Source organism: Galendromus occidentalis, unplaced genomic scaffold (assembly GCF_000255335.2).
Source record: "Galendromus occidentalis unplaced genomic scaffold, Mocc_1.1 scf7180000077524, whole genome shotgun sequence".
Classification (NCBI taxonomy): Eukaryota; Metazoa; Arthropoda; class Arachnida; order Mesostigmata; family Phytoseiidae; genus Galendromus; species Galendromus occidentalis.
Genome location: NW_003805512.1, coordinates 198931 through 226757, shown reverse-complemented (window position 1 = coordinate 226757; position 27827 = coordinate 198931). Strand labels below are relative to the sequence as shown.

The 27827-nt window shown below is 50.9% G+C and overlaps 3 protein-coding genes across 3 annotated transcripts; all 3 read left to right on the top strand.

Annotated features, from left to right (window-relative positions):
- The first annotated feature begins 208 nt into the window (after window positions 1-208).
- LOC100905207 (uncharacterized) lies at window positions 209-1773 on the top strand. The gene is made up of 5 exons (XM_003747512.1): window positions 209-279; window positions 408-462; window positions 624-710; window positions 806-1043; window positions 1277-1773. The coding sequence occupies exons 1-5, from the start codon at window positions 228-230 to the stop codon at window positions 1511-1513; spliced, it is 669 nt and encodes a 222-aa protein (XP_003747560.1). The 5' UTR covers window positions 209-227; the 3' UTR covers window positions 1514-1773.
- Window positions 1774-3163: 1390 nt separating this feature from the next.
- LOC108864832 (uncharacterized) lies at window positions 3164-5150 on the top strand. The gene is made up of 2 exons (XM_018641083.1): window positions 3164-3347; window positions 4987-5150. The coding sequence occupies exons 1-2, from the start codon at window positions 3164-3166 to the stop codon at window positions 5148-5150; spliced, it is 348 nt and encodes a 115-aa protein (XP_018496599.1).
- hlk (hulk) lies at window positions 5015-22527 on the top strand. The gene is made up of 27 exons (XM_029112649.1): window positions 5015-5146; window positions 5260-5426; window positions 5537-5866; window positions 6010-6192; window positions 6469-6600; window positions 6895-7077; window positions 7707-7838; window positions 8037-8354; window positions 8444-8770; window positions 8877-9194; window positions 9274-9459; window positions 10521-10661; window positions 10766-10971; window positions 11094-11211; window positions 11333-11647; window positions 11751-11933; window positions 12059-12199; window positions 14050-14221; window positions 15743-15900; window positions 16438-16479; window positions 17790-17978; window positions 18137-18268; window positions 18651-18833; window positions 19570-19710; window positions 20239-20421; window positions 21514-21696; window positions 22358-22527. Exons 2-27 carry the CDS (start codon window positions 5294-5296, stop codon window positions 22525-22527), a joined length of 4899 nt encoding a protein of 1632 aa, XP_028968482.1. The 5' UTR covers window positions 5015-5146; window positions 5260-5293.
- Window positions 22528-27827: the final 5300 nt, after the last annotated feature.

The window sequence follows — 27827 nt, the reverse complement described above, 5'->3', positions numbered from 1 at the left end:
CTCCGACGACGACAATTAATCAAGGGAGTTCTATTGACCTTCCGCGGTTTACGTGAGCGAGCAGAGTAGTATCAATCGGTCGCTGCCTTCTCGATAATCCAGGGATACTTTGCCGGGACGATCGCTACCAACAACGAGTGAGCTAACGCGAGCCGACGCTCACACTGCTGAGTTTGTAAGCCAGAGATCGCGTAGTTCTTGTGGACGGAGGAAATCTCGCCGGAGCGATGGAGGCACCGCGGAGGAAGAACGCAGATTTCCAGAGATGCTTGCAATCAGGTAGCCGTGCGGATTTGAGACGCTGCTGGGTCGATACCCGGAACTCATGCTCGATAGATTGGGCTAAAACAGCACATTTATCTCACATCAAGCTTTGAACGAAATCAAACCATTTACTGGCACTTCAGATGGTGTGGGTGATGCCGAGGCGGATCCGGTTCGACTCAGCGATTCTCGGGTCCGGTAAACTCTCGTGACCATGGTCTGCGTGACAATGTCTTTCGGCGCATTCGTTCAACGCGACCATTTCTGAAGTCCTTACGATACGACCCTCCCCGTGCATCGTGCATATGATCTTGCCGGGATCGACCCCTTTCTAAGATAATCTATGCGTAAATTTCTAGGAAAGAATACGAAGAGACGATCGGGAAACTCAAGGATCGAATCAACGAGCTCTCGGGAGTCGTCGCCAGCGACCGCGAAAAGCTCGTGTGAGTAATCGGCGAGCCCCGCTCCAGGATTTGCTGTCTCGAGTATCCCGGCAGTTGTAATGACAAGGAACGCCTAAACTTTCTCCCACAACCAGAGAATGCGACGCAGTCAAACGCAAGTTGGTCGCACTCGATGCGAAGTTGATCAACCAGAGCTTGCAGCTCGAAAAAGCGACTAAGGAGATCGCGGCGCTGCGGAAGGTGAACGAAGACATCCGAGTTGAGAATTCCAGTCTCCTGAGAATTTACGAGCACGAAGTGAGGCGCGCAGACTTTCTCCAAGGCCTTTGCATCGACCTCGACGAGGAGAATAAGGGGCTTCACGAAAAACAGGTCAGTCCTGTCGAGGCGATTTCTGTTCTCTCCTCCATCAAGCTGGCGCAGTTGACCATCGAGCGTCCTACCGCTTATCTAAAAGAGGTCCTCAAATGGCATCAGCTCAGCTCTGCCGAAATATTCGCTACGAGAATCTTCACACCCGATACATCGCTACGTCAAGCTCAATCGCCCGAAAATATTACCATAAAGAGCGCGGTATAGTATTCTAATCTACCCGCGTTCTCCAGGGACAGTCATCCTACGTGGGAACGCCAGATGTTCCCAGTAGGGTCGAAACCCGATCACCTTCTCTCCCCGACGCGAGTTACCTGCAGGAATCATCTTCGCTATCCACTTCCGCGCCGGCTGAATCCTTCTACCAGGACGACCAACTGAGACGACGGAGTCGTCGTACCTTGGAACACCTGACTGAACTCATGTGCGAGCGTAGGCGTCGCGGCGGTGAAGATATCACACCTCGTTGAACCAGTTTTAGCGATACGGGGTAGATTTTCGACGGCGCTCAGATTTCTGAGGATTCTCGCTACGTTTGATTCCATCGAGGAACGACGCATCCCGCGGAATCAAGCGGCGGTGTCGGCTACCGGTGGATTCTAGCAGCGTCGGTGGATTATGCTTCACTCTCCCACGATGAAAATATATCTCGTCGTGTGCAAACTGTATGCAGGAGCACCCTCGCGAAAGAGTGACTTTGTAACATCTAGAAATAAAACGAGTAGTACTTGGACCTTGTTCAGAGTCTAGTTAGTTGTTGTACAAATGAAAACGGGAAGCTGAATGCCGTCGCGAAGCGAGCAATTCGTAGAACTTCTCAATCGGGAACGTTCTCTCGAGAAGCGCGGTCAGAGAGACTCGGCTACCATCGCGGTGACGCGTGGGTGTTTATTTATTGTGATGCAGCCTCGACTGTTTACGCGATACTAGATCGCTTTTCGTCACGACGCGTCGCGACGGACTCATTTCTCACAACACCAGGGAAACTGAGAGAGGATGCTTCTTCCGGCAGAGCTCGAGGTGAACCCCTAATTTGCACGATCATGCTCGGCCTACTCGCATCAACCGAATCGATCCATCGTATGCATAAAACCTCGATTCTCCAACTCGCAGCGACTCAATTACGAGCCTCCCTCCCGGGGCGAATTCTCTCTGATGGCCTGTGCGCAAGGACGAGCCGGAAGGGTTCGACATGCGTCCGATATTCGAATCAGGGCCCAAATTCTAGCTGGAGAGATGAGACGCGACCTATCTATCGAAGGTCTGGTGAAGGCCCCGGAAGAATTGACTGTCAACACGACGAATAATACCCTTGTTGAGGACAGGCCGAGGAGCCGCGCTCATACATGAGCTTCGAACGTGCGCTCTCTGAATTCTGTTGGGACATACGGTATCGGCTGTGATGACGCAAAATCTTAGTATAATTATATACATCAAATTATAATGTTGGGAATGCCCCCTTCTCCCTTGCTGGCTGCTGTCCTGACTTCGAGTTATTCGGGTGCATTGTCCGGGTACCGGTATGTTCGAGCACCCCTTTGCAGCGTATCTATCCCCAATCCTGCCAGATCGCGAGAATTCACTGTCTGCCGGTCGGTAATGAGTCATGACTAAATCGTTACGATCGAATTATCCCTCGAAATAAGCGAATAATCACCAATGGGAGGGACCAAGTTCCAATCAGCAGCACCGACTATCTGATTGTCGGTCTAGATTCTGCAGCTGACGTTGCCTATGATGTTTCCCAGAAGTCACTTCACTTGCATAGCTGCCCACGAGCCTTATGGAACACACGCAGTCAGGCACATAGCCCATAAGGCTGGAAACCGATTGGTTGTTGACCGTGGTCTCCACTGGAGCCTGAACGTCCTTGGCCGTGACTTCAGAAGACTTTCCGTGTCGACGCCCACCTTATACGGCGCTGCGTGATTGGCGGGAGTAAGGCGGACACGCGCCCTCTTGCTGCTTCATCCCGGTACTCGCGGTGGTTGTTGTTGCTGCTGCTGCGACGGCCGGTGGCACGAATCTATTCTTAGCGGTCGCTCTAGAGCAGGGTTCAGAGACTAGCAGCCGAAGCACGGCACCAACATCTCCGACCACCGAGCCTAGGGTCCGGCGGCATGAGGCGGCTCGTGTGGGGGCTTTCTGCCCTCTTGTGCTTCTGTCTTTTGGTTCCAGCCTCTGGAGGACGGAAAAAAGAGGATCAGACCCCGATCGGCGAAGACGGCGAAGTGATACCCGAAGTGAATGGCAAGAAACTTGACAGTCTCCTGGAGAGCGAGGAATACCTAGCTGTGTTTTTCTGTGAGTATTCTTCTCTACTCTGTCGCTGTGAATGCTCTCAGAGTGCCGCTCTTGCAATCGGATCTCATCGAATAATTATCATCAAAATTCATCGGGCCGAATTCCGTCGTTCCACGGCGACGACGATCCCCTTAGAATTGAAATCCGGCCGCCCCCCTCTGGCTCATTCCATGGAGTGCGATGGGAGACGCGAGCAGGGAAGTCCGGCTCTCGTGACGCTCCTCCTCTTTCCCTCACGATAATTCAGGGACTGCGATTTTTCGTCCAGTTTTCCATGATCCTTAGCGGGTCTTGAAAGCAGGCGGTCGGCAATAGAAATTACCTGTCTCCCTTTCGTTTCGTCGACTCCGAGCCGGAAGCAGCTTGGAGGGCGCTCCTCAATGTTCGGAGCTTCCGTCGCTGCTGGCGGAGGACGCCCGGAGTGTTGATAAGATCCAACGGAACTCCGAGAATGACTCCTGGAGCGAAAGAAAAAGTTGATTGGAATGAGCCCATCTTGACCCCGATCGCGTACGGGAATCCTCGCTCTCCGAAGAATTTGACTCGGGCTCAATCCGGCTGACGGGCCCGACCCGGATCGGGACCTTCAGCCTTCGCTCGCAGCTCGACCGGGAGAAAACACGCGCGGAAAACGACCTCGGGATAGGGGTGCAGGAACGTTCGATAATTGATCGTCTCATCGCTATTTGATTTGTTCAGACGTCCAATCATACCGATCAACTTAGGATAACTCTCGCAGAAGTCGCCTTGACTCTTTCACCTCCTCAAGAGCCCTCATCGACTCTTCTCGAGCGGTAGCTTTTGAATATGAACGCATCAAATAGAAAATAGAATGTCTGCCTCAAGCTAATTGGGTGACCGAGTAGCTCAGAGAGCGGGTCCGTGAACTAGTTAGTCCTGTCGCAGCGCGATGGCTAACCTAAAGGGATTCGAGGTGAGGCAGGAAACGATAATTCACAACAAAAGCTTTCTGGCAAAAGGAATGAGCCACGTTTGTGCTAGAGTTGCATTCTCGTCAAAAGCTGGCGGAGATTCTGCCCGCTGAGAGGTTGTTGCGGCCATCGCTGCTGCCGATGCTTGGCGTCGTCTGTCGAGAGACCTGTGGGTAGGGCGAGCAAACAGGCGGCTGTGCCGCAGACCTGGTTTCGGAAGCCGACCCTATAGCCTTGACATATTGGAAAAGAGCTTCCGATAGATAACTAAGAAGGGAAGTAGCGGCTCACTTTTGCGGGGAACTCTGAGCCTCGCGATGATAAGGAAGTGACTGCATGCCCTCCCGCGCGCACACCCTTCATTCGGGCTCTTCACGGCTGGCCCGGCCGACTGTGAGCCCATGCAACCGAGTCGGCTCACTCAGCCAGTAAGTCAGTCAAAGAGCAGCAATTCGTGACTTGGAGTCGATATCAGAGCTAGAACACGTATTGCATCTAATACATAGGGTAACGGTCTCAAAGGAGCGCGTGTGGTAAAAAAGGCCACGGCTCGTCGAGAAAAGGGGGAATCCTCCACCACGCGGAAGGGCGGATTCGGAGCCGTCCGACGCCGCGGCATCGAAATGGCACTCGATGGCGAGTTGAAAGCTCGTTAGAGAGAAAGCGACACCCATGGATCGTCTGATAATGGAGAAAATGCTTCACAGATACGAAAATCTGTAAGACGTGCGATGCCGTGCTCACCGAGCTCGAGCGGATTAATGACGATGCCGAGAGGTTCGGAGTCAGATTCGTTAAGAATGGAGAACGAGCAGTTGCCAAGAAACTTCTGGGCATCACACAATTCCCTGCCCTGGCCTACTATAGGTAAGTTTCCCAAGGGGCTGAAATGCAAATGACTGGAGGCAGTCGAGTTGATCGTCCGCACGCACTCGGCGAGGTCCAATCTAGGAGAAGTCCTGAGCGAGGGTTTTCCATAGGAACAAGGAGCCCCAACTTTTCCAAGGGAATCTCATGGAAGAGGAGGCTGTACTCGAATGGCTGACGAACCTCGAAGCGATGGAGCTCGCTGATAAAATAGAAGAGGTCAACGGTAAAATCCTCGAGACGCTCATCAAGGAGAAGGACTATTTGGCCGTACTATTTTGTGAGTGTTCCCGATGGGCTAATCCCTGGCAGCAACGTATATATCTCGCAATCATGATTATCGTTCGAGTAATGGCAGCCTGACGATTATCTTACTTTCTTTCCGACCAGACAAGGAGAAACACAAAGAGTCCGAATTGGTCCTGGTCGAGCTCGAGAACATCGACGATGAAGCGGATCAGCTGGGTATCGGATTCGTAAAAACATCCGAGAGGGAACTCTTCGACAAATACGGTCTCGACACCATTCCTGCTCTTGCGTACTACCGAAAGACGATCCCCCTACTCTACGAGGGAGATCTCCGGAACGAAGAAGAAGTGCTCAAGTGGCTCGAAGAATTCAAGAATGTTGACGATGAAGACGATGACGTCATCGAGGACGTTTCCGCGGACAACTTGGAGAGCATGATTGACAAGACCGACATCCTGGCCGTGTTCGTCTGTGAGTATTCCGTCTGAGTGAGAGGAATACAGATGCTTCAATTGTCCGGTCCAGTCGGAATTTCCTTTGCTGAGAACTTACATACGCATATCAATCGAAACCAATAGGATAGAGAACCGCGCTTATGGAAGGTTCGATTTCAGACGACGCGAACGACAAGGATCAGAAGCAGATCCTAGAGGAGCTCGAAACGATTGATGATGATCTCGATCAGCACGGCATTCCGTTCGTCAAAACGGACGATGTAGAATTCATAAAGAAGTTCGGCCTCGAGAGCACGCCGCAATTGATTTACTTCGAAAACGGAGTACCTCAATTCTACAAAGGTGCAAATCAAACTATCGTCATCCATTAGGGATTCCGGCCTCTTGCTTTGCGAATATGCGTGCTCATCCGTTTCGCCCGAATCGGAACCCATGGGATTCCGATGGAGCACCTGTTGTGAGCTGGGGGTTTGCCTCGAACAAAAATCTTCGGGAAAAATTCGCCGTGACGTATGCGGACAGGAGCGAGACGCTCGTTCGCTGTCACCATGACGAAACGTCCCACGACGTGGATACTTATACATTCGCTACGGAATTGACTGACTTGTTCCCCGACAGATGACATGACAAACGAGGAACGCATCATGAATTGGCTGGTTGAACAGAAGATGGAGGACGAAATCGAAGAAGTGACCGAGGATGTTCTCGAGGACCTCATCGAAAATTCCGACTTCCTGGCGGTGCTGATCTGTGAGTTTATTCATCGATTTTCCGTTGAAAAATCGACTCTCTCTGAACCCCCGTGCCTTCTCCAGAGAGAGGAGGGCTTGAGGCATCTCCTCTAGGGTGATTATCCGGAAAGGATCAGATTTTTATTCATCCGAGAATCAGCTGAGCGGTCTGCGGCATCCGCCTGAGAGCTCACAATCAGGCGGAACAGCAGTAGCAGCAGATGATGAATGGATACAAATCTAATGGAATTTTTGACGAAGAGCCTGCTTTTTTCTAATGAACAAACTTTGCCTCTCCTCCCTATTGCTCCAGATGATAAAGGAGACGAGAAAAGTGAAGACGTCCTCGCAGAGCTGGAGAACATCGATGATGAGTGCGATCAACACGATATACCTTTTGTGAAGATCGATGACCCGGATGTCGTAAAACAGTTCGGAGTGGATGTCGTACCCGCGTTGCTCTACTTCGAGGGCGGCATCCCCAACTACTACCCAGGTACTTAACTGCTTCCGCTCGAATGATTCATATCAATGTTTCTGGGTCCCGTCCCGTCCGGATGAGTGACTCAGCCCGTATGTTTTCCATGTCCTTGTTCCTCGCCTAACGGAAGTTATCGAATGTTCCGCAGGTGAGTTATCGAATGCCACGGCGGTGCTGCAGTGGTTGGAAGAGGTTCAGGGTTCAGACGAGCTAGAAAAGTACCGAATCTCAAAAAAGTCATCCAGAAAGGCCAAAGGTACAAGGGAATTTCCGTGAACTGCCGTGGAACTAACAGTCTGTCGAATGGATTGGACTCCGTCAATGTTATGTTTCGCCTTCTTCGATCGGAGCGTTCGGTGCGATCGTTCCCCTCTCTGGAAATGGGGTTTGAGTTGCTCAATTCTTTTTTTGAATCAATCGGTCCCGAGGGAAATGGTATATTTTCCCTGAGCGTGAATACGCCCGATATTTTCTCGGATGTTTTTGCTGCGTCTCTCATTTTCCTTCGTTCTTTGTGAACTCCGTCACTTGCTGCGCTTCTCACTCGATCACGTCGTCGAAATACGTTCTCGTCCGTCTTTCGGCGTCAGATCCTTCAGCCGCCTGATTAATTTAGGTATGAACGATGCCTGATTGCGTTCCAGGAAATCTCCTCAAGGAGCAAGAAGTTCTCGATTGGCTCATCCGTCAGAAAGAGTCAGATGAAATCGAAGACGTGACTCCGGAAATCCTCGAGGCCCTCATCCAGAGATCGGATTATCTGGCTGTTCTCTTCTGTGAGTCCTTCTCTCGTTCGCTTGGTGTCGATAGTAGGGGTTCGATAACACCGAGTTCTTTCCTGTCGTCAACGAGATATGAGGCACCCCGACGACTTCGCTGTCGCTTACATCGGTGCTGGTAGAGAAATTACTTTGGGCCGGGAAGTGGGAGGCTTGGATTCTCTCCACGCTGAAAGTGATCTGAATTTATTCCAGATGACCGCGATGACGAAAAATCGCAGCGGGTTCTCAAAGAGTTGGAGAATATCGATGATGAAGCCGACGAACACGATCTGCCTTTCATCAAGATCGACGACGATCAGGTTGCCAGAGACTACGGCATCGATGACGAGTTGCCGTGCTTGGTTTATTTTGAGAACGAAATCCCTTCCATTTATCACGGCGACCTCTCTAACGAGGAGCAGGTGCTCGACTGGCTTATCGAGCAAATCAACTCTGACTCCATTGAGGAAGTTACCGACAAGATCCTTGAGAACTTGGTCGAGAAAAATCAGCACGTCGCTGTAATTTTCTGTGAGTTTCCTCGTCACACCTCTGTGAGCGCTCCAAAAGGACGGATCTCGTCGAATTGTCCAACATTCCATGCATTTGCGTTGTTCCAGACGAGATGAAAAACAAGAAAATCGACAAGAAAACCGAAAGAGTGATCAAAGAACTCGAAGAGATCGACGACGAAGCCGACGAGCACTTCGTGCTCTTCCTCAAGACGCACGATCCGAACGCTTCGAAGAAATACGGAATCGAGGTTTTCCCAACCCTGGTATTTTTCGATAGAACGATACCGAACATCTACCACGGCGACCTTCTGAAAGAAGAAGAAGTGCTCGCATGGTTCGTGCGTCAGAAGACCAGTGAGGAAATCGAGGAAATCACGGAAGAAATGCTCAAAGAGCTTGTGGAGGAAAATCAAAAGATCGTCGTTCTCTTCTGTGAGTTCATTTGAGGGGGGCTTCGAGAGGCAGAGTAAAATGGATTCCGAAAATACATCCGCGATTCCGCGACGCAAAAATGTTCGTCACGACGCCGAAATTTCAGACGACAAGGAGGTCGACTCCTCAAAGGACGTGCTCGACGATCTGGAGAACATCGATGACGATCTCGACAAGCTCGGCATACCTTTTGTGAAAATCGATGACGATTCAATCGCCAAAGACTTCGGAATCCTCGATGAACTCCCAGCTCTCGTTTATTTCGAAGACGAGATCCCGAGCGTCTACGAGGGCGATCTCCATAACGAGGAGAAGGCTCTGAAGTGGATCGTGAAACAAGCTCAGGAGGATACTATCGAAGAGGTGACGGAAGAAATGCTCGATTACCTCGTCAAGGATAAGGAGTACGTTCTGGTCTTCTACGGTAAGCGTTAGGTTGTTTTCCCGTGGGCGAGAACCTCCAGAACTCCCGCGACCGAATACGTAATTCCCATTCCTTGCAGCCCCTGACAACTGCAAGGAATGTCCGTCGATTCTCTCTGAGCTCGAGAAGATCGATGACGAATCAGACGACCACGGTGTGGTTTTCGTGACCACCGACGACACCAAGCTGGCGAAGAAAGCAGCTGGAATAAATAAACTTCCAGCGATCGTTCTCTTCAGAAACGGACAGCCGATGGTCTACAAAGGTGAGCAGCGGAGGGAAGTGACACCTGAATCCCTGGAGGCTGATGACGACGCTCGTGGTCCTCACATGTGTTGTCCATTAACAAACCTCGCGCATGTCTCTTGAGCCTGAGCTCCTGTGTAGTCCACGTCCGAACTAAACAATCCCCGCCGTGTTGTTCTAGGCTGCACTTATTCCGCGTGCCAGGTGCTGCAATGGTTGAGTGTGACTGTTGGTTTCCACCTCACTTCATCCAGCATTGACGAAGAACTGCGAGCATCGTGCAAAAGATCAAACTGCCCGAAGTCGACTGAGCACGGATTCGATAGAACGGAAAACAGCAAACGCCCGATGTCGTCCGGCGAGTCTCCTGGGAAGGACTCCGGAGAAACTGTGAAGTTCAAGAACAGAAACCGTGAAACAACTCGAACTGGCTCCCCGCCCGACAGTCCGCAGTGCGCCTCGAAAGCTTGCGCGAAAACTTGCGACAGCCGAGAGCTGAACCCGCTCAAAGGGAAAAAGATCGGAGTGAAACTGATCCGCAGCTCAAAAACGAATCCCTTAAAGCGACGTGAGTGCATGCGGTGCGCTTCCTACCTGTCATTCTGCCGCGATCTTCCGCGTCTCCTCCGCAACCATGAGCTCACAAATTAGGCTTGTCGACCGAGGATCGCTCAATGAATCAATCAATCGCTCAATCTATCGGTCGACCGATCGACATCGGTCAAGCAAGCGTGAACTGCATTCGAGGCGCCTCAATCCGAATGACAGTCACTCCGGCTTCGCGGCTCTGGGAGGCTTTATTTTCACTTTCCGAATTCTAACAAAGCTTAACTCGCTCAGCGTCCGTCTCGCCGAGTAGACGGCTACCCACGTAAGTAGGCGCCTCTGGAATCTCAGAGTTCTAACCGCAGTTCGGATGCTATAACCAGAATACGTCGCTTTTTCGATCTAGCTCTCTGTTCTTCGTGCTCGTGTGTGCTCAATGGACTCTTGGATGTTCCTCCCGCCTAGAAGCCGATCAGGCTCTGAGAGGCCTGCGAATCCTGCTGATCCATCTAATCCCCCGCTCATCCGCTTTAGGCGATCTCGAAGACGAAGACAGCCTGCTGAAATGGCTGACCAGCGAAGATACGTTGGATATTCCGGATACGATCGAACAGATCAACCAGAAGATGCTCTCGAAGCTCATCGAGAAAAATGATTTCGTTGCCGTACTGTTCAGTGAGTGTGATCCATTGAGAGCGGTATATCGCTATGGACTCATTCCGATTATGAAGTGAGTTAAAGTCATTCGCCTTGAATCTGAGACCGAGTTCCTCCCTAAGCCAAGGACAAATGTCCCCTGTGCGATAAGGTCCTGCTCGAATTGGAGAACATCGATGACGAGGCCGAGGCGATGGACGTCGACTTTGTTCGTGTCAACGACGCGAAAGTCGCGCGAGCTTACGACATAGAAAACTTCCCAGCGGTGATATTTTTCCGTAAAAAATTCCCACAGTACTACACTGGCGATCTGATGGATGAAGACGCGGTGAGCTTCAACAAATTCTCACAAGCGAAAATGTATCCGAGGGGAAAATTCGGAACCGGGAAAAGCACGTCCGGCTGCATAGGTCCGTTCGGGATTTCACCGCTCGTTTTTTCTCCGAACAGGTCCTGGCGTGGATCACACAACAGAAAGAGAAAGGTTCCTTGGACGAGATCGAAGACGTCGACCGTCCCATGCTGGAAATGCTTCTCGATCAAATGGAAGCGGTCGCCGTTGTTTTCTGTGAGTTCTCCCCCGTCAACAAGATTCGGAATCGGTGCTGAGAGGGAACGCTATTCTGACACTTTATCTTGCTTCCCTATATGTACGTCTCCACACGTCTAATGCTGGGCGTGCTCCGCAGACTCGGAGGACTGCAAGAATTGCGACAAGGTTCTCGAAGAGCTTGAGAACATCGACGACGACACAGACAAATACGGCATATATTTCGTGAAAACGGACGACATGGAATACGCGAACGAGCTCGGCGTCTCGGAGACGCCATCACTGGTGTATTTCGAGAATCATTCGCCTAGTATTTACTTTGGTGATCTCGAGAACGAAGAGGCTGTCCTCGAATGGCTCATCAAACAGCGGACAGAAGACACTATCGAGAACATCAATCGAGACATGCTAAGTCGTATGATCGAGGAAACGGATTATCTCGCCGTATTTTTCTGTACGTAACGGGGCAATACTCAATTATCGTTCGTTCCAATCGATCGGGCAGGCCGAGTTCTGCCTCGAGAAGCAACATTTCAACCACCTCTGTACCCCTCTAGACAAGGCTCGCGATGACGAAAGCCAGGAAATTCTCAAGGCTCTCGAGAACATCGACGACGACTGCGCGGACTACGAGGTTCATCTTGTGGCCATGGTCGATAACCTGATGGCCAAGAAATACGGTATCCGCGATCCGCCCGGTCTCGCTTATTTCCGACATGGGAAGCACATCAAGTTCACAGGTGATGGGAGACTCGCTGGAGATCGTACCCGGGGAGAAATTCTCTTCTCCGATCCGAGGGCGTAGCTTCGTATCGGATATGAGACTTTATTATCTCTCAACACTCATATCGACTTCCATCTCCAGGAGATCTGTATGACCCCGAGGAGGTTCTGGAATGGCTCACAAACCCGGAGAACATGGAGATGGACGATGCCATTGAGAGGGTCAACAAAAGAATGTTCGAACGTATGATGGGAAAAGTTGAATCGCTGGCTGTGTTCTTCTGTGAGTACTCTCCTGACTGAGAAGCAGAAGTCTCACGCCGCACCGGTATCACACATCCTCACCGATGCGGCGTCAACTTTCATTAGAAAGCCTAAGAGCGGAATCGGTGTGCCGATTCTCGATTCGCGAGGCCGTGAGGGATCGATCATTTGTTCTTAATAATATCCGAATGCTCGGGGGAGAACATCCATTCCTCCTCCGTAAGATTTATCATCCGCCGCCTGCGAGAACTTGTACGCGGTGTCCGTCGGAAAGTATCCTTGAGCGGATGCACAAATATTCGCAGCGACACGAATACCTCGTAGAGCCACGTCCAGCAGGCTCCATAAACTTCCTAATTTCGAATCAGCCCTGTATATTCGCGAAACAAACGTGAACATGCCGTACTAACATCCTCGAGGAAGTCGAATAGAGGAGATCTCTTCTGCTCAAAGGAACTCCCTAATCAAATCTCCTCCGCTCTTCCACGGCATCCGGATGAATGGGAGAGTCTCAGAGCGACGTGCAGATACGGACGCAGGCGGAGCATCTCCCCGACGGCAGATCTGAGCTCATCCAGCTCCTGGAATGCTTTAGACCAGACGAGATCGCGAACAGATAACTGAGCGCTCTGTGTTGCGAGGGGGGGCGTCGGCTAAAGTCTCTTATCCAAACGTGTGTCGTGCGTCATTTCAAAGTTTGTGGAAGCGAACGTATTTCAAGACGATAAGAGCTGTCACGGACCGAGCGAGCCCGCTGCCCAGCGAGCATCGACAACCGATAACTGAGTCTCCGACCACCCTCTGGTGGCTCTGAGGGGATTGGGGACCACTGAATCAGCCTTGTCGTCGCTCGACTCGATGTTCTGGCCAGCCTACAATTACGGTGCGCCTGAGATATAATCACAGGATTCCGCTTTCTTGGTAGACACTTCGTACTCGAGACTGGAGAGGTGGGGAAGGACAAGACCCTCCACAAAACCGAAACGAACGTAACTTCACGATCGGTGCATAGAGGTCGAGATGGGGCAAAAAAGGAGAATGAGAGAAAAAAGTCCGGGTCGAAGTATTTTGATGATCTCCGACCCGCAATGTTTCCCGACTCAGCTCGTGCGGCCGAACTCCGGTCGAGTATGATCAATCGGGAATTCCCTCAATCTCCGTCGATAGTAGTTATGTTTGAACTCTTCCGCAATGATTTAAAATACTCCTCGAGCAACGTCTGCGAGCGAGCATCCGAATTTTGTGCCCTGGTTTCGAAAGTCTCTCCGAGAGCTCCCCCAACCTGACGACTCTGAGAGCGGGGCGCGGAGAGCAGGATCTGCAACGGGCCGAACCGCATCGCGATTTCCGTTCGCAGGCTGTTATCAGCGGAGGGCACTAAAAACGACTGTCCGCTCTAGTTAACTGCGGAATGGATGATTGAGTAGCTTCTTCGCTCGCTCGCTCGTTCGAACCCCCCCCCCGCCCGGCAGCCCCGTGTCGTCGGTTGCAACTCCGGCTGTTTTCCTGAGTGCACATGTGCAGTTCAAGGTAAGAGGCACAAGCTCCGCGGGGGGAGTCGTTTTTGAACAAGCTCCAACAGAGTTTGTCTGCCTTTGTTTCCACCTGTTATCTTCTATGGGCGGCTCTCGCGCATTTTAAAAAACACCTGCGCGGGGGAGCGACGACGGAAGTGCGCGGAGGGACGAGCGGGCATTAGCTTCAAGGCGTGGGGGGAGGGGGCAGACGCATCCCGGAATGCCTGCCCTCGCATCGATGGCGAGGGTCATAGTGCATAGAGATATGATCTCGTCACAAATGCTGGGAGCTCGAGCGTGATACCTTGTAATTATTGCGGGAGCGGCCACTTATTCTGCGCTTTAATTTCAGATAGCAAAACCACCTGCAAGCAGTGCTCGAGGGTTCTCGAGGAACTCGAGAAGATTGATGACGAAGCAGACGCTCAACAGATCAAAATGGTCAAAATAGATGACCAACAACTGGCGCGGAAGTACGGCGTGTACGCCCTTCCAGCTTTTCTCTTCTTCCGTAAAGACGATCCGTGAGTTTTAATTTGTGCTCTTCTCTCCCGAGTTTTCAAAGCCGCGGTAGTCTGCTCCAGCCGAACGCTGCCTGCCCGACCGCCCTCCCTCCGGTACTTCGGAAGGCTCAAAAGAGATTCCACCCTTGGGAAAACTCGGGAGAAAAAAACCCACGACCGAAGACAAAGCGACGAGGGCGTCGATGATGTCTGATTACTCTGGGGGAGCGAGTTTCCGACTCCGAACCCTAGCGCACATTCCGATTCCTTGTTGGTTGAGAATTTTTCTCGCACCCTGCTCATCGCGGTGCACCATTCGATCTATTCGACATTCAATTTCAATCAGTGCAACAGGGACTAGAGCTGAATGGAAGATTATTGACAGCGAGCCGGGTCGCGAGCGAGGAGAGAGCACTCGCTTGGGCTCCTACGGGGAGTCTGGGGAGCCGACTTGAGTGAGCTGGAAACGGTACGCCTCTAGCTCCCATGCTGTCTTGGTCTCTCTTTCTGTCCTCTCATCCTTACGTCTTGCCTTTTCTAATGGATGTTAATGAATATAGCTGGCCGTTTGTTCGCTAGCCAGCGAGCTAACGGCAGTCTTCCCCGCTGCTTCCATTTAAAGCACACCAGACCGAATCTTTGAGATTTTTCCTCTCTCTGTTCGTCCTCCCGATTCCGATACACTCTGTTCGTGGCCTTCATTTTCGACCGTCACGAGAGCGATCTTCCCACGAGGAGTTCCATTTCACACCGGCCTCTTTTCCGAGACCGTAAGAGGGATTGCCGGCAAAAATGTCATCGTGAGAGGGGAGGGAGAACGGAAGACTAGATAAGAGGGACGAGAGCGTTCAAGTTTTTTCTGCCTGCCGAGTATCGTATCGCGAATGGAACGAGTGCGCCTGGCATGTCGAAGTCTCAGGACAGCTCGCCGTTTATTCGTCCATTTTTTAAGACTGGGCAGCGGGTCTAAGCAGAGCGCTTCGGAGCTTGGCTCCATCAAAAACGATGTCGCCCAAGTCCTACGCAACGAGCACCGCGCTCCTCGTTGACTGTACCCGCTCGGAAGCGCTCCTTCTCTTGCCGACCGGCCGACGATCAGCTGATCGGATGGTCCGCCAGCTTATCGCTTGGCTTGCGTCCGGAACTTCGTCCTCTGTGGTTGTTCTCATGAAAGCCCTTTGTTGTGGTATCCCTATCGAATACGGCAGGGCAGGTAGGGGCAGAAGCAGAATTGACCTCAGCCGATCGTCCCTCCTACCGATGATGATAGTACACTGAGTTCATACACCGCACCGAGTGAGCGTGATGAATAAAAATACCACAGTCATCTGAGTGAGGGACGGTTGGTTTTTATGAAACATTCATTAATTATCTTGGCGAGCCGGAGCTCGAGTGAGCGATATCCGAGATTTGCCTGAACCGTTCGGCTGAATCTGTCTGTTTGTCGCTTCCCCCGTAACTTTTACGGAGGCAGCTCCGCGATCGCCTCATTCGGGTCCCTTCCTTTAGACTCGAGCATCCTCTCACCGTTCCAACTTTCAGCGATCCCGTGATCTACGCCGGGGACTTCAAGACCGGCGAGAACATGCTGGAATGGATGCTGCTGCAGAAGAACCCCGATTCCGAGCGGATCGAGGAAATGGCGGGAGATGAACTGCGGGACGCAATCAAGGAGGAGCCATCAATCGCCTGTTACTTCTGTGAGTCGCTCCGAAGATTTATCTGTGCTCTATTCATGAAGATTCTCCGTTGCAAAGCCAAATGCGCCTAGCGCGCGACTTCTTCGATTCCGATACGTGAACGGACAGCGTGATTGCGTCGCGTCGTTCCGAACTGGTCTGGCTTGTGGCACAAATGGTCAATTAGACGTCTTCTGGGAAATCCTCGGGCTTTGGCTTTGTTGCTTGGTAGCGCCCAAAATGGGTCGAAATGAGTTCGATGGTGTGCGTGGCCATCAAGGGGCCATCATGCCATCGTTGAGGAGAGGAACTCGAGACGAGACCGAATATTCGGAAGAAGGCGAATCACCGTGGAGGATATACCTACACAAATTCTTCCCCCTTCTCCCCATGATCCGTGGGGTGGGACGAAATTCCTCTCAAGCCTGAAATTAGAGGCGTCGCGAGGAGCTAGTGTTGAAATAGTATAAGCGGTCTGAGCAGATGGAGCCGATGTTTAGAAATGCCCCGCAGTGAGGGAATCTAACTAAATTCATTTGGTTCTCTGTGGGCCGGAAGACAACCGAAAATGTCTCAAATGCGATGGCGGTGCCAATGTGGGTAGGTCCCGTCTGTTTCGAGTGACGAGAATACGTAGTTCTTCTCTCTCTTTGTCCATCGATCCCGCGCTGCTGTTGATCGATGACCTCGTGATTGGAAGCCTTGAGTTATTCGTGGAGTGGTTGTCCTGGCTAGCGAATTCTCAGATCGCTTCAGACTAACAAGTTGTTCGACTTTTCCTTCTTATCCGTACTCTTTTTCGCTCAACTTTTTTGCCATTTTCCTCCGACTCGATACTCCAAAGGGTTTTGGGGACACTCCGCCGGCAGGATGACTTCTCCAATTTATTCGATCGTGCTCTTTCTCCCCATCGATCATTTTACTCAGTCAGCGAAGTCAGTCGTGTATGATGCGGAGCGCGACGGAGAACTCTGCAAGATTCCTCCGGAGCCATCGAATCTTTCAGAGGGAACCCCTATTCCCGCTCTTTCCGACTGCTCGTAGCTAATTCATTTCGCTCCAACGTCGGGAAATTAATTTTCACTTAGTACAGGAATTACTCGATTCGCTATCACACCCGCCGTCCGCCACTTGGATCCGGGGCTCCACACAGGCCGTCTTGCCATTTTTCTACGGTGTCTGTGTGGGTGAGCGAGTTCGTTTGCACGACCGTACCACCGCAGCGGAAAGGCGGAATCGTGTGCTCTTCCTTTTTTCATTAGACTCTCCATCGAGGAATCACCTCGATCCCATCCAGGATAGCGAACGCACCGTTACCGTGGTCATTTCTTTGAGTTAAGCCAATCGTTAGAGCATCGGAATTCTTCTCTGAAAACTACCGGCGCGGCTCCATTATTTCTCAAATATCTTGCTGGCTACAATCCCCTCTCATCACCGCCCCATGTCGTACTGTGCGGTGGAGGAACGCCAATAGGATTTCCTTCACGGAGGAGACTTGAACTTTTTCCTTTTGGTCTTATCACATTTAATAAAATTCGTTTCTTCTTCCGGTCTCGACTCGGCCTCTTTTACAAATATGTGTCGTCCTGTCCTCTGCGTGTGCTCATGTTGTTGTCCATGTTGTCTCGATAAGTGATAATTATTTTTCTCTACCGATCGTTTGCGAAAATTTTCGTGGAAGGGCCGATTCCTCGTCTTTTCAGCTTTTGCGGCTCATTTTTAGAGAACAATTCTCTGGCGTAGCTAACCTCGCGGGATCGTCGGGCTCTTTGTGACTTCCGATTTGGGTTCTTTGCATCTGGTACCAGATTCACGCCCATGATCGCCGATGTTTTCAAACCCGACGTTCCTGCAGAAAGTTCGATGGGGAAACAATATTTCTTTGTTCATTTGGAAACCGTTTCTGCTAGATGAGGACAAGGTGGACTGCGAAGAATGCCGGAAAACTCTTGAGGAGCTCGAGAACATCGACGACGATACAGAACGACATGGAATCAAGTTCGTCAAGAGTTGCGACCACACGGTGGCGAAGGAACTCGGGGTGCGACGCTATCCGACGCTCGTATATTTCGAGAATGGATGTCCGAGTATCTACGAAGGTAAATTTCCGAGGCAAACGATCGAGTAGTCGTGAATTATCTTGGCGGAATCCCTCACGGGATCAGCGACCGTCCTCGTCAGTGCTTCGACGGAGGGAGTTCCGGCGACCGTGGAAAAAGCGGACCGCCAAGCTATAGTTTGATTTTTCAACCCACAGGAGATCTGTCTGGAGAAGAGGAGGTGCTCCAATGGCTTATCACGCAAAAAACAGAAGACACGATTGAAACTGTCAACCGTGATATGTTGGAGAAACTCGTCGAGTCGACGCACTACCTCGGAGTATTCTTCTGTAAGCCTATTTCTTTCTCCTCGAGAGAACACCATTGTTTGTGCATACGTACCTATAAACGGCTGTATTCTTGTGTTAACATGGTTTAAGACCTCTCAATCGCGCTGGGAAGATCTGGTTATTTCGTGCCGTTTTCGGAAACATCTCCGAGGATCCCTGAATTCCTCTGGCACCCTTGGAACTTTATGTCTTGTCTCAGTCAATTGAAAATATGATCGGAACCGGAAATCTCCTTCAGAAAACAGCTCTTCAATCCCGAAGACGGTCGATTCTCCCGAGGCATTAAGCCCATACCCGGTTGTACTTATTGGAGCAGCGCCCGTCAGAATGGTTCTACGGAAGGGATGTACTTCAGATATTCATAAAAAGATTCGATTTCCAGATAAGTCTCATTGTCGCGCCTGCGATCAAGCTCTGCTAGAATTGGAGAAGATAGATGATGACACCGATATGTACGGAATACACCTGGTCAAAATCCAAGACGTGGGTCTGGCGAAGCGCTACGGCATCAAGACCTTCCCAGCCCTGATGTACTTCCGCAACGGAAACCCTCTCATTTTCGAAGGTAATATTACTCGAGCCGACAGGCCCGGAGCTTGGGACCCTCCCCGTACCTAGCCGTCGACAGGTCCGGATTCGATCGAATCGGGAGAAAATTTCGCTACCAGAAGGATATCTCCTCGACAGCCAACAGTTTGATCCTGTCCCGCTGTTAACAGTGTCGCAAAAGTCAGGCTGAGTGCGTAAACCTCCGACGGGCAGCATAAAAAGGAGGCCCGGATCGTCCTCTGAGGGGCCAGTGATTTAAGGCCCGCGCAGAAGTGAGACACGGATTTTGACAAGACTTGCGAGAGTGTGAAAAGGGAAAAAGACAGCTGAGTGGGGAACAGCGAGTTATGTTGTTCTGGGCGTTTTATCTTTGTTCTCGTGGACGACGGGTGGGTGGAATTCGCTGTAGTGATCGCACAAGCGAACGAACGAGCGAGTCAGCGATGTGGTCGTTATTCTCCGTTTGCGATTTTCGTCATCAGTATCCGGACGAGGAACCGGCGCGTAGGGAGAAGGGCTACGCCAGCAATGAATTCTATCTGTCTTTGACGGTTGAGAAAACACGATTCCATCTCAGGTGGGGACCGACCGACCGACGGACTCGCCGTCAGTCTTGCGGATAGCCCGGCGCACGGGGTTCTAGTGCTCGAGTTTCGTCGAACATTTTCGAAACGCGGCAGTAAATGGGATGGATCGTACGACTTCAACAAAGGACAGAGAATGAACGAATTCGTTTTTCTTCCCCTCCGCAGGAGATCTCAAGAATGAGGAGCAGGTTCTCGAATGGTTGACAGACGACGACAATCGAGAACTTTCCGACGAAATCGAAGAAGTCAACGAGCGTATGCTGGAACGACTTGTTGAAAACTCACCGTTTCTTGCGGTCCTCTTCAGTAAGTTGCGCGATGCGAATTCTCACATTCTCGGGGCGATTTTTGAACGATCCCGATAATTAAACTATACGTACGGTCCCGGAGCGCTGGCGGCGGGCGATTAAATCTCGCTCCGCGACGCGAGGATAATAATCAATCCATCGAGTGCAGACTCCCGGATGAAAAGACCGACTAGGATGCGTTCGAACGAAAATCGGGGAAAAGACGGAGAACTTCTTTCACTCAAGACAGGCGATAAGGCGGCGGGCTTCGTCGGGGTTGAGGCAAAAGTTGCCTCAGACCTGCATTATTCCTCGAACGTGTACCGTATCAAATCTCTGAGGTCACATTCCGGCCTCGCCCAGGCTACGCGAACTTGGCAGATTGAGAGTCTTGGGAGAAGCTTATTTACTCTTCACAATGTTCTACTCGAGCAGATTTTTGCCGACTCTCACCCGCCCTGTCTCGTGTCTCTGCCTTTCCCTTTTCTTCTCCTTATGGTCCTGATATTGAATTCCTCCCTCTGCTTATCAGGAAGTACCTTTTCAGTCGAAGATGATTGCGACGACTGCGAGCGCTCGCTGAAAGAACTCGAAAATATCGACGACGAGGCCGACGTTTTCGGCATCGACTTCGTCAAAATCAACAGTCTGCAAGCCGCAGCCAAGTACGATATCACCACTTTCCCCACGCTCGCCTATTTCCGCAAAGGGAAGGCCACCGTTTACGATGGTGAGTCGCACTCACGTAGAAAGGGATGATTCCAGCGAGCACATTCCGCACATGCGATCTTCAAAAGTCCAGCTCCCTCGTGAAACAGAAAAGGAGTTCCATGCGGGAAATATTGAGCCAAATAGGCGGTTTCGGATCCGCTACATCTGCAGAGGGACAGCATTTCGAAAAGAATCCCCTCCCCAGGTGATCTCACCAAGGAAGACAAGGTGCTGGGTTGGCTGACCTCGCAGGAGAACATTGAACTCAAAGATGAGATCGAAGAGGTCAACCGAAAAATGCTCGAGAAGCTCCTCGACGAGAACGACTTCGTCGCTGTGTTTTTCTGTGAGTACTCGCCCGATGAGCAGAAAATCGTTGACATTAGGCAACTGCGTCTGCGAGCTGACGCGGTGACGACTTCGCCTCTCGCAGCAGTGGACGTGGACATTCGTGCCCTTGAAGGTCATGGAGTTAATCTATCGGCCGAAGTTTCGGAGTAGCCACGGGAATCCGTGTAATGAAATAGTTTGAGTTTCGCTCCTTTGTCATTGTCTCATTAAGTCTGCTAACTGGCTGGCGACTCACTGAAAGAGCAGAAAGGATGGTAGGCAAGGCTGTTGTAATTAGACGATCTCCTGGGGCCTCCCGTACGTCCCTTTCGTTCGAGCAAGCATAGCCAGACGACTCTGAGTAGGTTCTTTGCCCTGTTGCGTTTTTCGAAGACTGTTTTTTGCATCGTCGTCAACGACCTTCACTCCGCATCCGAAGCTCGTTCAGTTGGCCTCGTCGTTAGGTCGGCGGGTTTTTCCTCTCGATGCTCGCACTTCGGTCACCGTCCCGTCGACGCTGAGCAAGACTCACCAATTAGGTCTGCGACATACTCGCGATCGGCTGCGGTGGAGAGAAGTGACACCGAGCACATCGTCGTTCGGTCCTCGGTCAGGAAGGAAGTTTTTTCTCGCTCCGCTCGTGATCAGCCTAACGTCTTTGTTCGGAAACGGGGACGGGGGCCAGATCATACTCCGTTGAAGAGACCGACTTCTAACGGAGGAGCGATTCCAAAAAAAGCTGAGCATCTTTCCTGGATAAATTCCTCCTCTCTATCCCCAGTCGAGCACAACAACCCAGACTGCGATGCTGTCCTGAAGGAACTCGAACATATCGACGACGAGGCCGAGGAGTTGGACATAATGCTGCTCAAGATCAATGACGTCAAGTACGCGAAAAAGTACGGAATCAACAAAGTACCGGCGATCGTGTACTTGCGGCGGAAATTCCCATCCATTTTCAGAGGTAAGTCCGGGAGTACACCGCCACGCCGGCGCGACTTGACGCAAGGAGCGGGCTTTCAGACAGACGCTATGACGGAGGATCCCGATGCGCCCGCGGAGCTACGGAAGAGATATTGCTGCGCTAGGTCGGGACTCGCCAACTCGTTCCCGTACGGAAATGTGACGAGGTTAATTGTTCGAATAGAAAAATAACCCTGTCTGTCTCTGGCGGCTGGCGCCGAGGAGATAATGGAGCCAAACCTTTGCCCATTGAAGGAGGCCTACCGACGCAAACGGAGCAAGCAAGCAAGGAGGCTAAATTGAGTGGAGAAAATTATCCACGCCTAATTACGAGCACAGCCCGACTGACTGCTTGCTCGCCACCAAGCGAGTACCCGAGCCACCGAACTGAGCATACAGGCAAGCGAGCGGACAGGGAGCAGAGTCGGCTCGCCCGGAGAAGCAACGAGAGGGGGAACGAGCGAATGAAAACCGTTATGCTGCGGAGCTTAACGACGCGTCAGCCCGAGAAGTGCTCTCCAATCGATTCCGATCGAATTTCTCCCCCGCTCGGCCGACTTGAGCTGGCGCTCTTTTTTCCGAGGCGACTTTCCAACTAGGAGGGTAGTCCTTTCCCCAAGGATAGTTGCATCTCCTCACCTTTCTGTTGTCTCTTGACGTAGGGGACCTGATGGACGAAGAACAAGTCTTGGAATGGCTCCGCAGAAATCGGTATCGTCAACCGGAGCTCAACCTCTTCATGTACGCACTAATCATGGTCGCTGTCGGCTTCATCGGCTACACGTTGTTCCTGATCTTCTGCTTGAAAGACGTGAAAGATAAGAGAGAGTGACTCCGAGGTGCGTGAGGTCATGCGGAAGGAACTCTTGCGAGAGGCTCGAGATACGAGGTCGAAAATGAATGCTGAATGGAGGCGACTGAAGAGAACGAATGAAACGCTGCGGAGAATCGAAGCCAGCGGCTCGGAGTATTGCTCAATGAATGACGATTGATTGACTCGCCCACTGACCGTATGTCCCTGATGGCAGCGCGAGCTCCGTGACGAGTTTCCCCGAATTGGAGCATAGGCATACGAAAGTGATGTCGAAATGTTTGGCGAAGACCATGTAAATACAGGAAGGTCTCTCGGTATTGATGGACGATCCGGTGAGAATGTTAATCCACTTCGCAATCGACGCCGGGGAGGTCGTCGCAGTCGTGACAACTGCATGTACCTACCTTCGAGAGAAATATTCTCGTTCCTCGCGCTCACCGCGGTACTGAGAGTCGAAGATCGATGAATAAAGGACTGATACTGTCTTGAAAAATTTGACTCCCCTATCTAAAACAAGGAGGATGAACGTCTTGTAGAACGTGTCATAGTAAATTGATTTATTCGATTCAAAACCTCTTCATCGTCTTCGTCGATGGAGCAATGGTAGTGATTCTTTCACCACGATGAGATTACAATCATATTTGAAGTTTCTCGTGATGATAAGCGCAATAATCAATATTATCACCTCCGTAATCCGTGGTATCATCATTTCCATTCGTATTACAAGATTCATCAGCGATTCCGACTCGACCCCATCATTCTATCGTAGTATCTACCATACGCACTCCAACTTCGTTCGGAATATGCGTGGAACCAGAGACTGTAGACGGAGATTCATCGATGCCAACATCTCTCACCGGCACCGTCCCAGGAAAGCTCTCCGCTCATTCGTGCATGGAAAAATCGATTCCGAAGATCTTCAGTAGTGGCTCTCTCGGAAGGCGGATTCCTCTTTGCCACATATTCATCTGAGCGTGTCTCTAGTTCCGGCATAGCATCCGCTAGTCAAGCATCTTCAATTTGTTCTAAAAGGGTCTCCCCCCGACATAACCGCGCTTCTCTTGGCATTATTTCAACTTGGCATTTTTGGCAGGGCTTACTTTCTATTGAGGTTTGTTTCAGCAGGAATTGGATTTGTTGATTGCATTGGTCGCTCGCTCGCTGGCTCGCAAAACCCGTGACAGGCCAGAAGCTCATCATAAAACGACCAGGCGGCAGTATTTTTCAACGACAGCATTAAACGGCGTCTACCTCGCCGGAAATCAAATAGACTGACAGCCTTCAACTCCGGAGCCGGGGCTGACATGTATACGCGTTCGATTCGGCGTAGCCAGCCCTTCCTCCCCGTGTGGCTGTCTCCTGCATTTCGTCGCTTTTTCTGATCGCTCTCGTGGGGGGCACATCGGACGATGTTGTTCGATCCCAGAGAACAAGAGCAGCGGCCGATGATGCGCGTCAGATCATTGAGAATTCGTGGAATTTCGCTTGAGAAGCATGATCTCTACCGACGCTTCCACCGCCTGGTCTTCTGTCGTTCCAGCTGGTGAACGATCGCATGGCCAACGAAAAGCCCCGCCACGGATCGATTGTAAATGGTGGGGGACATTGACGTCACCGTCGGATTCTCAGGGTTCTCTCACAGATCCCCCGCCCCTCTTGTGGCAGGGAATACTTTGGGCCACCGGAACTCGCAGCGTCGCTTCAGCTGACGAAATATCTCGCTAATAAAAATAATACTCAGCAGCGTATAGTAGATTCGGGTAACCGCGGAACAGGTCTCATTCGAATGTATGCATTCATCGATCGAACACTCTAATCGATGGATCGAGCGATGGACCATGTCGACGATCCTTCCTTAGTCACGAACTCCGATCGTGTTGCGGTCAGGAAGATTGACGTCTGGTCAGCTAACGGGATCGCGATGAATTCCTGTTATCGCTGGAAGTTCTAACAATCGATATTATCCGCTTTTATAGGTCCAAAAACTGTTCACAAGCAATCATAGTCACTTTTCATCGCTCAGTCCGTCATTTACCGTTCAATCAACTAATCGATCAATCAATGGATCAATACTATGCGCATCTGTCAAATATTCCAAGAATCAGTCGCGCCCTTTCCCATAGGCGGACCAAATGACTGGTCGACGCTCACACAAATTGCCGCTCCAATAGACCTCTCAACATGCATTCGAATGAGTCAACTAGGTATCCCATTAATAGCTATATACATAACATGAAGTCGGGTCAATGATACCGACTGGTGTTGGGGACTCATTTTCCGGAGTTCCCATCCGGAAACATACGAACCGCATGGTCATCAATATTGATTTGTGTTGCGTCTCAATAGATGAAGAAATTCATTAGCATTACTATTCTCAATATTATCATTATTGTTATTATCAGTATCGCGATCCTTGTCGCCTACTGGGTGCTCTTGGAAGCTCCTCTTTGAGAAAATTGCGATTGCAATCAGTTTTTCGACTAAGCCCCCTTGCGATCAAAACTAGGTCCGAAGTTCGTCTTAGCGTCGGATTCGCGGGTCGGAATGCAGAGATCGCTTGATTTGAGTCATGTATGTACCTTCTGTATAAAGCAACTGTCAACCGAAATGGATGTATTTGTCTTTCTAGGTTTCCTTTCTCTTCTTCCCTTGCCTCGAAGGAAAGTCTCCGTTCTCCGGATCATGTGCCTTGTGTGTAAGGATCTAGCTGTTCCTTTGGCTGCTGTCAATGGCTGTATGTTTGTATAGGATCGCTTGTTTGTTTGTATGCTTTTTGTCCAGTCAAGGTTTATTTATTGGCGCGGTCTCCTTATGACGTCTCGTCATTCTGTAGGTCAGAAAGCCATGCGATGCTGCTGTTGCTGCTGCTGCTGCATTCGGGTGGTTTGCGGCGGGTATTCGAACCTCGACCTCGGGCTGTCGAGCGCCGTGCCTGAATGGTGCTCGACAACCATTCGGTCGTCAGTTCCTATGACGGAGGCTGCCCTCTCCGTTCAAGTACGTTCAACGCGTAGACGACCACTTTACGTATACGACGTTGGGTGAAGCCTGCGGTTAGTTAGAGCTACTGCAGAAGTTCGTATTCGCAAATTCGCGCTCACAATCGTTGATTGGCGCTGAGGGATTGTTGTGCCAAGACAGTGTTAGAGTCTCTGCTCGTCAGAAGACTCGTCGTCTTATCCCTCGTAGACGCCGTCAAAGCGGGAAATCGGTGTGGTGGCATAAGCCGCGGGCTGTGATCAGCTCTTCTTCAGCGGGGTACTTGAGGCGGATATCAGACGAAGTTAGCCATCCATGTGTGTGTTCAGACTATAGAGCTTCAAAAGCATGAAGTTTTCCTTTACCCCTGTTTTCGTGCGTACTCGTGTGTACTCTTCAATGGAACAATTTCGATGGGAGTCTCCCAACCAAGGCGCGGTTCGCTGCATCCTCCTCGGCGGGTGATCTGCCGTTGACCCGCGACGACCCGCGAAGTTTAACTTCTGTTTGGGAGTTTGGCCGAGCATCGAGGAACGAAGGTTATCTTCATGTCTCTACCTCAAGTCGAGCTTGTTTGTGTCCCGATCGTTTGCTCTGTGTGTGTAAGTGTGTGTGCCTCTCTGTTTGTTTGTGTGTTCGTCTGTCTGGAGGTGTTGCCTCGCAGTGCAGGTAAGCAGGTGGCTGCATGCGGCTTTCGTTGCGGAAGGTGCTCGCTTCGGAGGCTGGGGTCGGTTTTTACTGCTGCTGCGGCAGCGGCTGCTGTTGCTGTCGATGTCACTGCAGGAGGTTGTACAGCTTACACTCGTTCGATAGGGCATCACGTTCAGCGTGGTTGTCTTCCGTTAATTTTCTTCGCAAGGATCGCTGGTAGGCAGAAAAAGTACATCTCGAACATCTGTCGAAATCATATAGAGAAAGAGTCGAGACCGACCGAGGGAATCGGGCTGTAACAAAAGTATCCGAGGGTAGGTAAACCGATGCGCTCATCTGGGGAGTCTCAGGATCAGGTCGTGGGGGACGAGGGATATAGAGGAAAGTAATTCAACGTAATTCCGCAAAGAGTAGGATCGAGACGACGAGAACAGATGGCTTACGGGATAGGAGGAACAAAGCCACGTATACATACCTAGATACGGAGGAACGGGATATCGGAAGCGAGCCGGAAACATCAAGGAATGGGATCGAGAGACAGGGACGCAGAGCGCGGGAAGAACTCGTTAATTCGATCAAAGCAAGACTCCGAAAAGCTCCGATTCACGGACACAAAGCAGGAATAAGGGCAAAGCAAGCGAAAAGCAAAAAAGCAATGCGAACGATAACCAACTCAGTGGACGTCTTTAACAACTGAGTTTAGCTAAAAGATTGGCGGTCTTGGAAATTCGATGGTATTTGAGAAAATTCGATCCATGGATGGGATGAAATTAGTCGAAGGTTTGAGATGATTAACCCTCCTTCTTGCTTTTGTTGTGTTCGCCTTTCTTCTCTTACTATTCGTGTAGGTAAACCTCAACTTAGTTCCGTTCCATTTGATCGTTGATCGATGTAGATGGACCGATGTGCTCTTTCGTACATCGATGGTCCCGAGCGATGGTGCTACATCAAAAAGTTTGGAGCAGAATTCCAACATGGCGAGGACAGAAACGTGGTTCTCTCTGACAGGTTGACAACACAACTCGACGAGGCTACGCGAGATGTAGCCTCAGTCGATTCGGAAGGGGTTCTCCGCTTGAGGCGGATAATCGGAGTTCGGCATTTCTCGGAAGTCTGACAATCAGTTTCACCTACGCCGCGGCACAGCCGGCATTGTTCGAGCTTGTGGCTACCGACGACGAGCTCTCGAGTCTCCGTCGAGGATTTCGCTATCCGTTCAGTCTGGGCCTCTATGATGAGGATGGGGTATCCAATCGGGAGCTTCCACCGCATTTTCCGTCTACATATTTCAATGATCACGAGCTCATCGAGTAGGTATCAAGTTCGCTGGGTCCAGAGAGTCGTAACAAGCTAACACTTATAGTAATACTTATGATGAGGTGTCGGGGCCTCATGGGATCGTCCATGTTACACATAACAGTCAACGACAAATAGACATGAAAGCGGTAAACATGGTTCGCTGTTCCTATCGTCTTATCTCTCGATGAAATCTCTCATAGTTTGTTTGTTTGCATACTTGCGAAACGTCGTGTACAACGACGGCGAAGTGCTATTCGAAGTACTCGAGTATCAGGTGCTCCTCTAAGAAACGTCATCGTCCTTTGTGATCCGTAACAGTTCGATTGCAATTTGAGCTCTGGCTTACGGGGCCTAATGCGTTCGAGAAACCGAATTCGGACCCTCACTTA

Excerpts from the sequence above, each read along its gene's own strand:
- hlk (XM_029112649.1), top strand. The coding sequence starts at position 5,294 with ATGGAAGAGGAGGCTGTACTCGAATGGCTGACGAACCTCGAAGCGATG. Across the intron at positions 5,867-6,009 it reads CATCCTGGCCGTGTTCGTCT|ACGACGCGAACGACAAGGAT; the intron begins GTGAGTATTCCG and ends GTTCGATTTCAG. Across the intron at positions 14,222-15,742 it reads TTCTTCCGTAAAGACGATCC|CGATCCCGTGATCTACGCCG; the intron begins GTGAGTTTTAAT and ends TCCAACTTTCAG.
- LOC108864832 (XM_018641083.1), top strand. The coding sequence starts at position 3,164 with ATGAGGCGGCTCGTGTGGGGGCTTTCTGCCCTCTTGTGCTTCTGTCTT. Across the intron at positions 3,348-4,986 it reads ATACCTAGCTGTGTTTTTCT|ATACGAAAATCTGTAAGACG; the intron begins GTGAGTATTCTT and ends AATGCTTCACAG.
- LOC100905207 (XM_003747512.1), top strand. The coding sequence starts at position 228 with ATGGAGGCACCGCGGAGGAAGAACGCAGATTTCCAGAGATGCTTGCAA. Across the intron at positions 280-407 it reads CCAGAGATGCTTGCAATCAG|ATGGTGTGGGTGATGCCGAG; the intron begins GTAGCCGTGCGG and ends CTGGCACTTCAG. Across the intron at positions 463-623 it reads CTCAGCGATTCTCGGGTCCG|GAAAGAATACGAAGAGACGA; the intron begins GTAAACTCTCGT and ends GTAAATTTCTAG.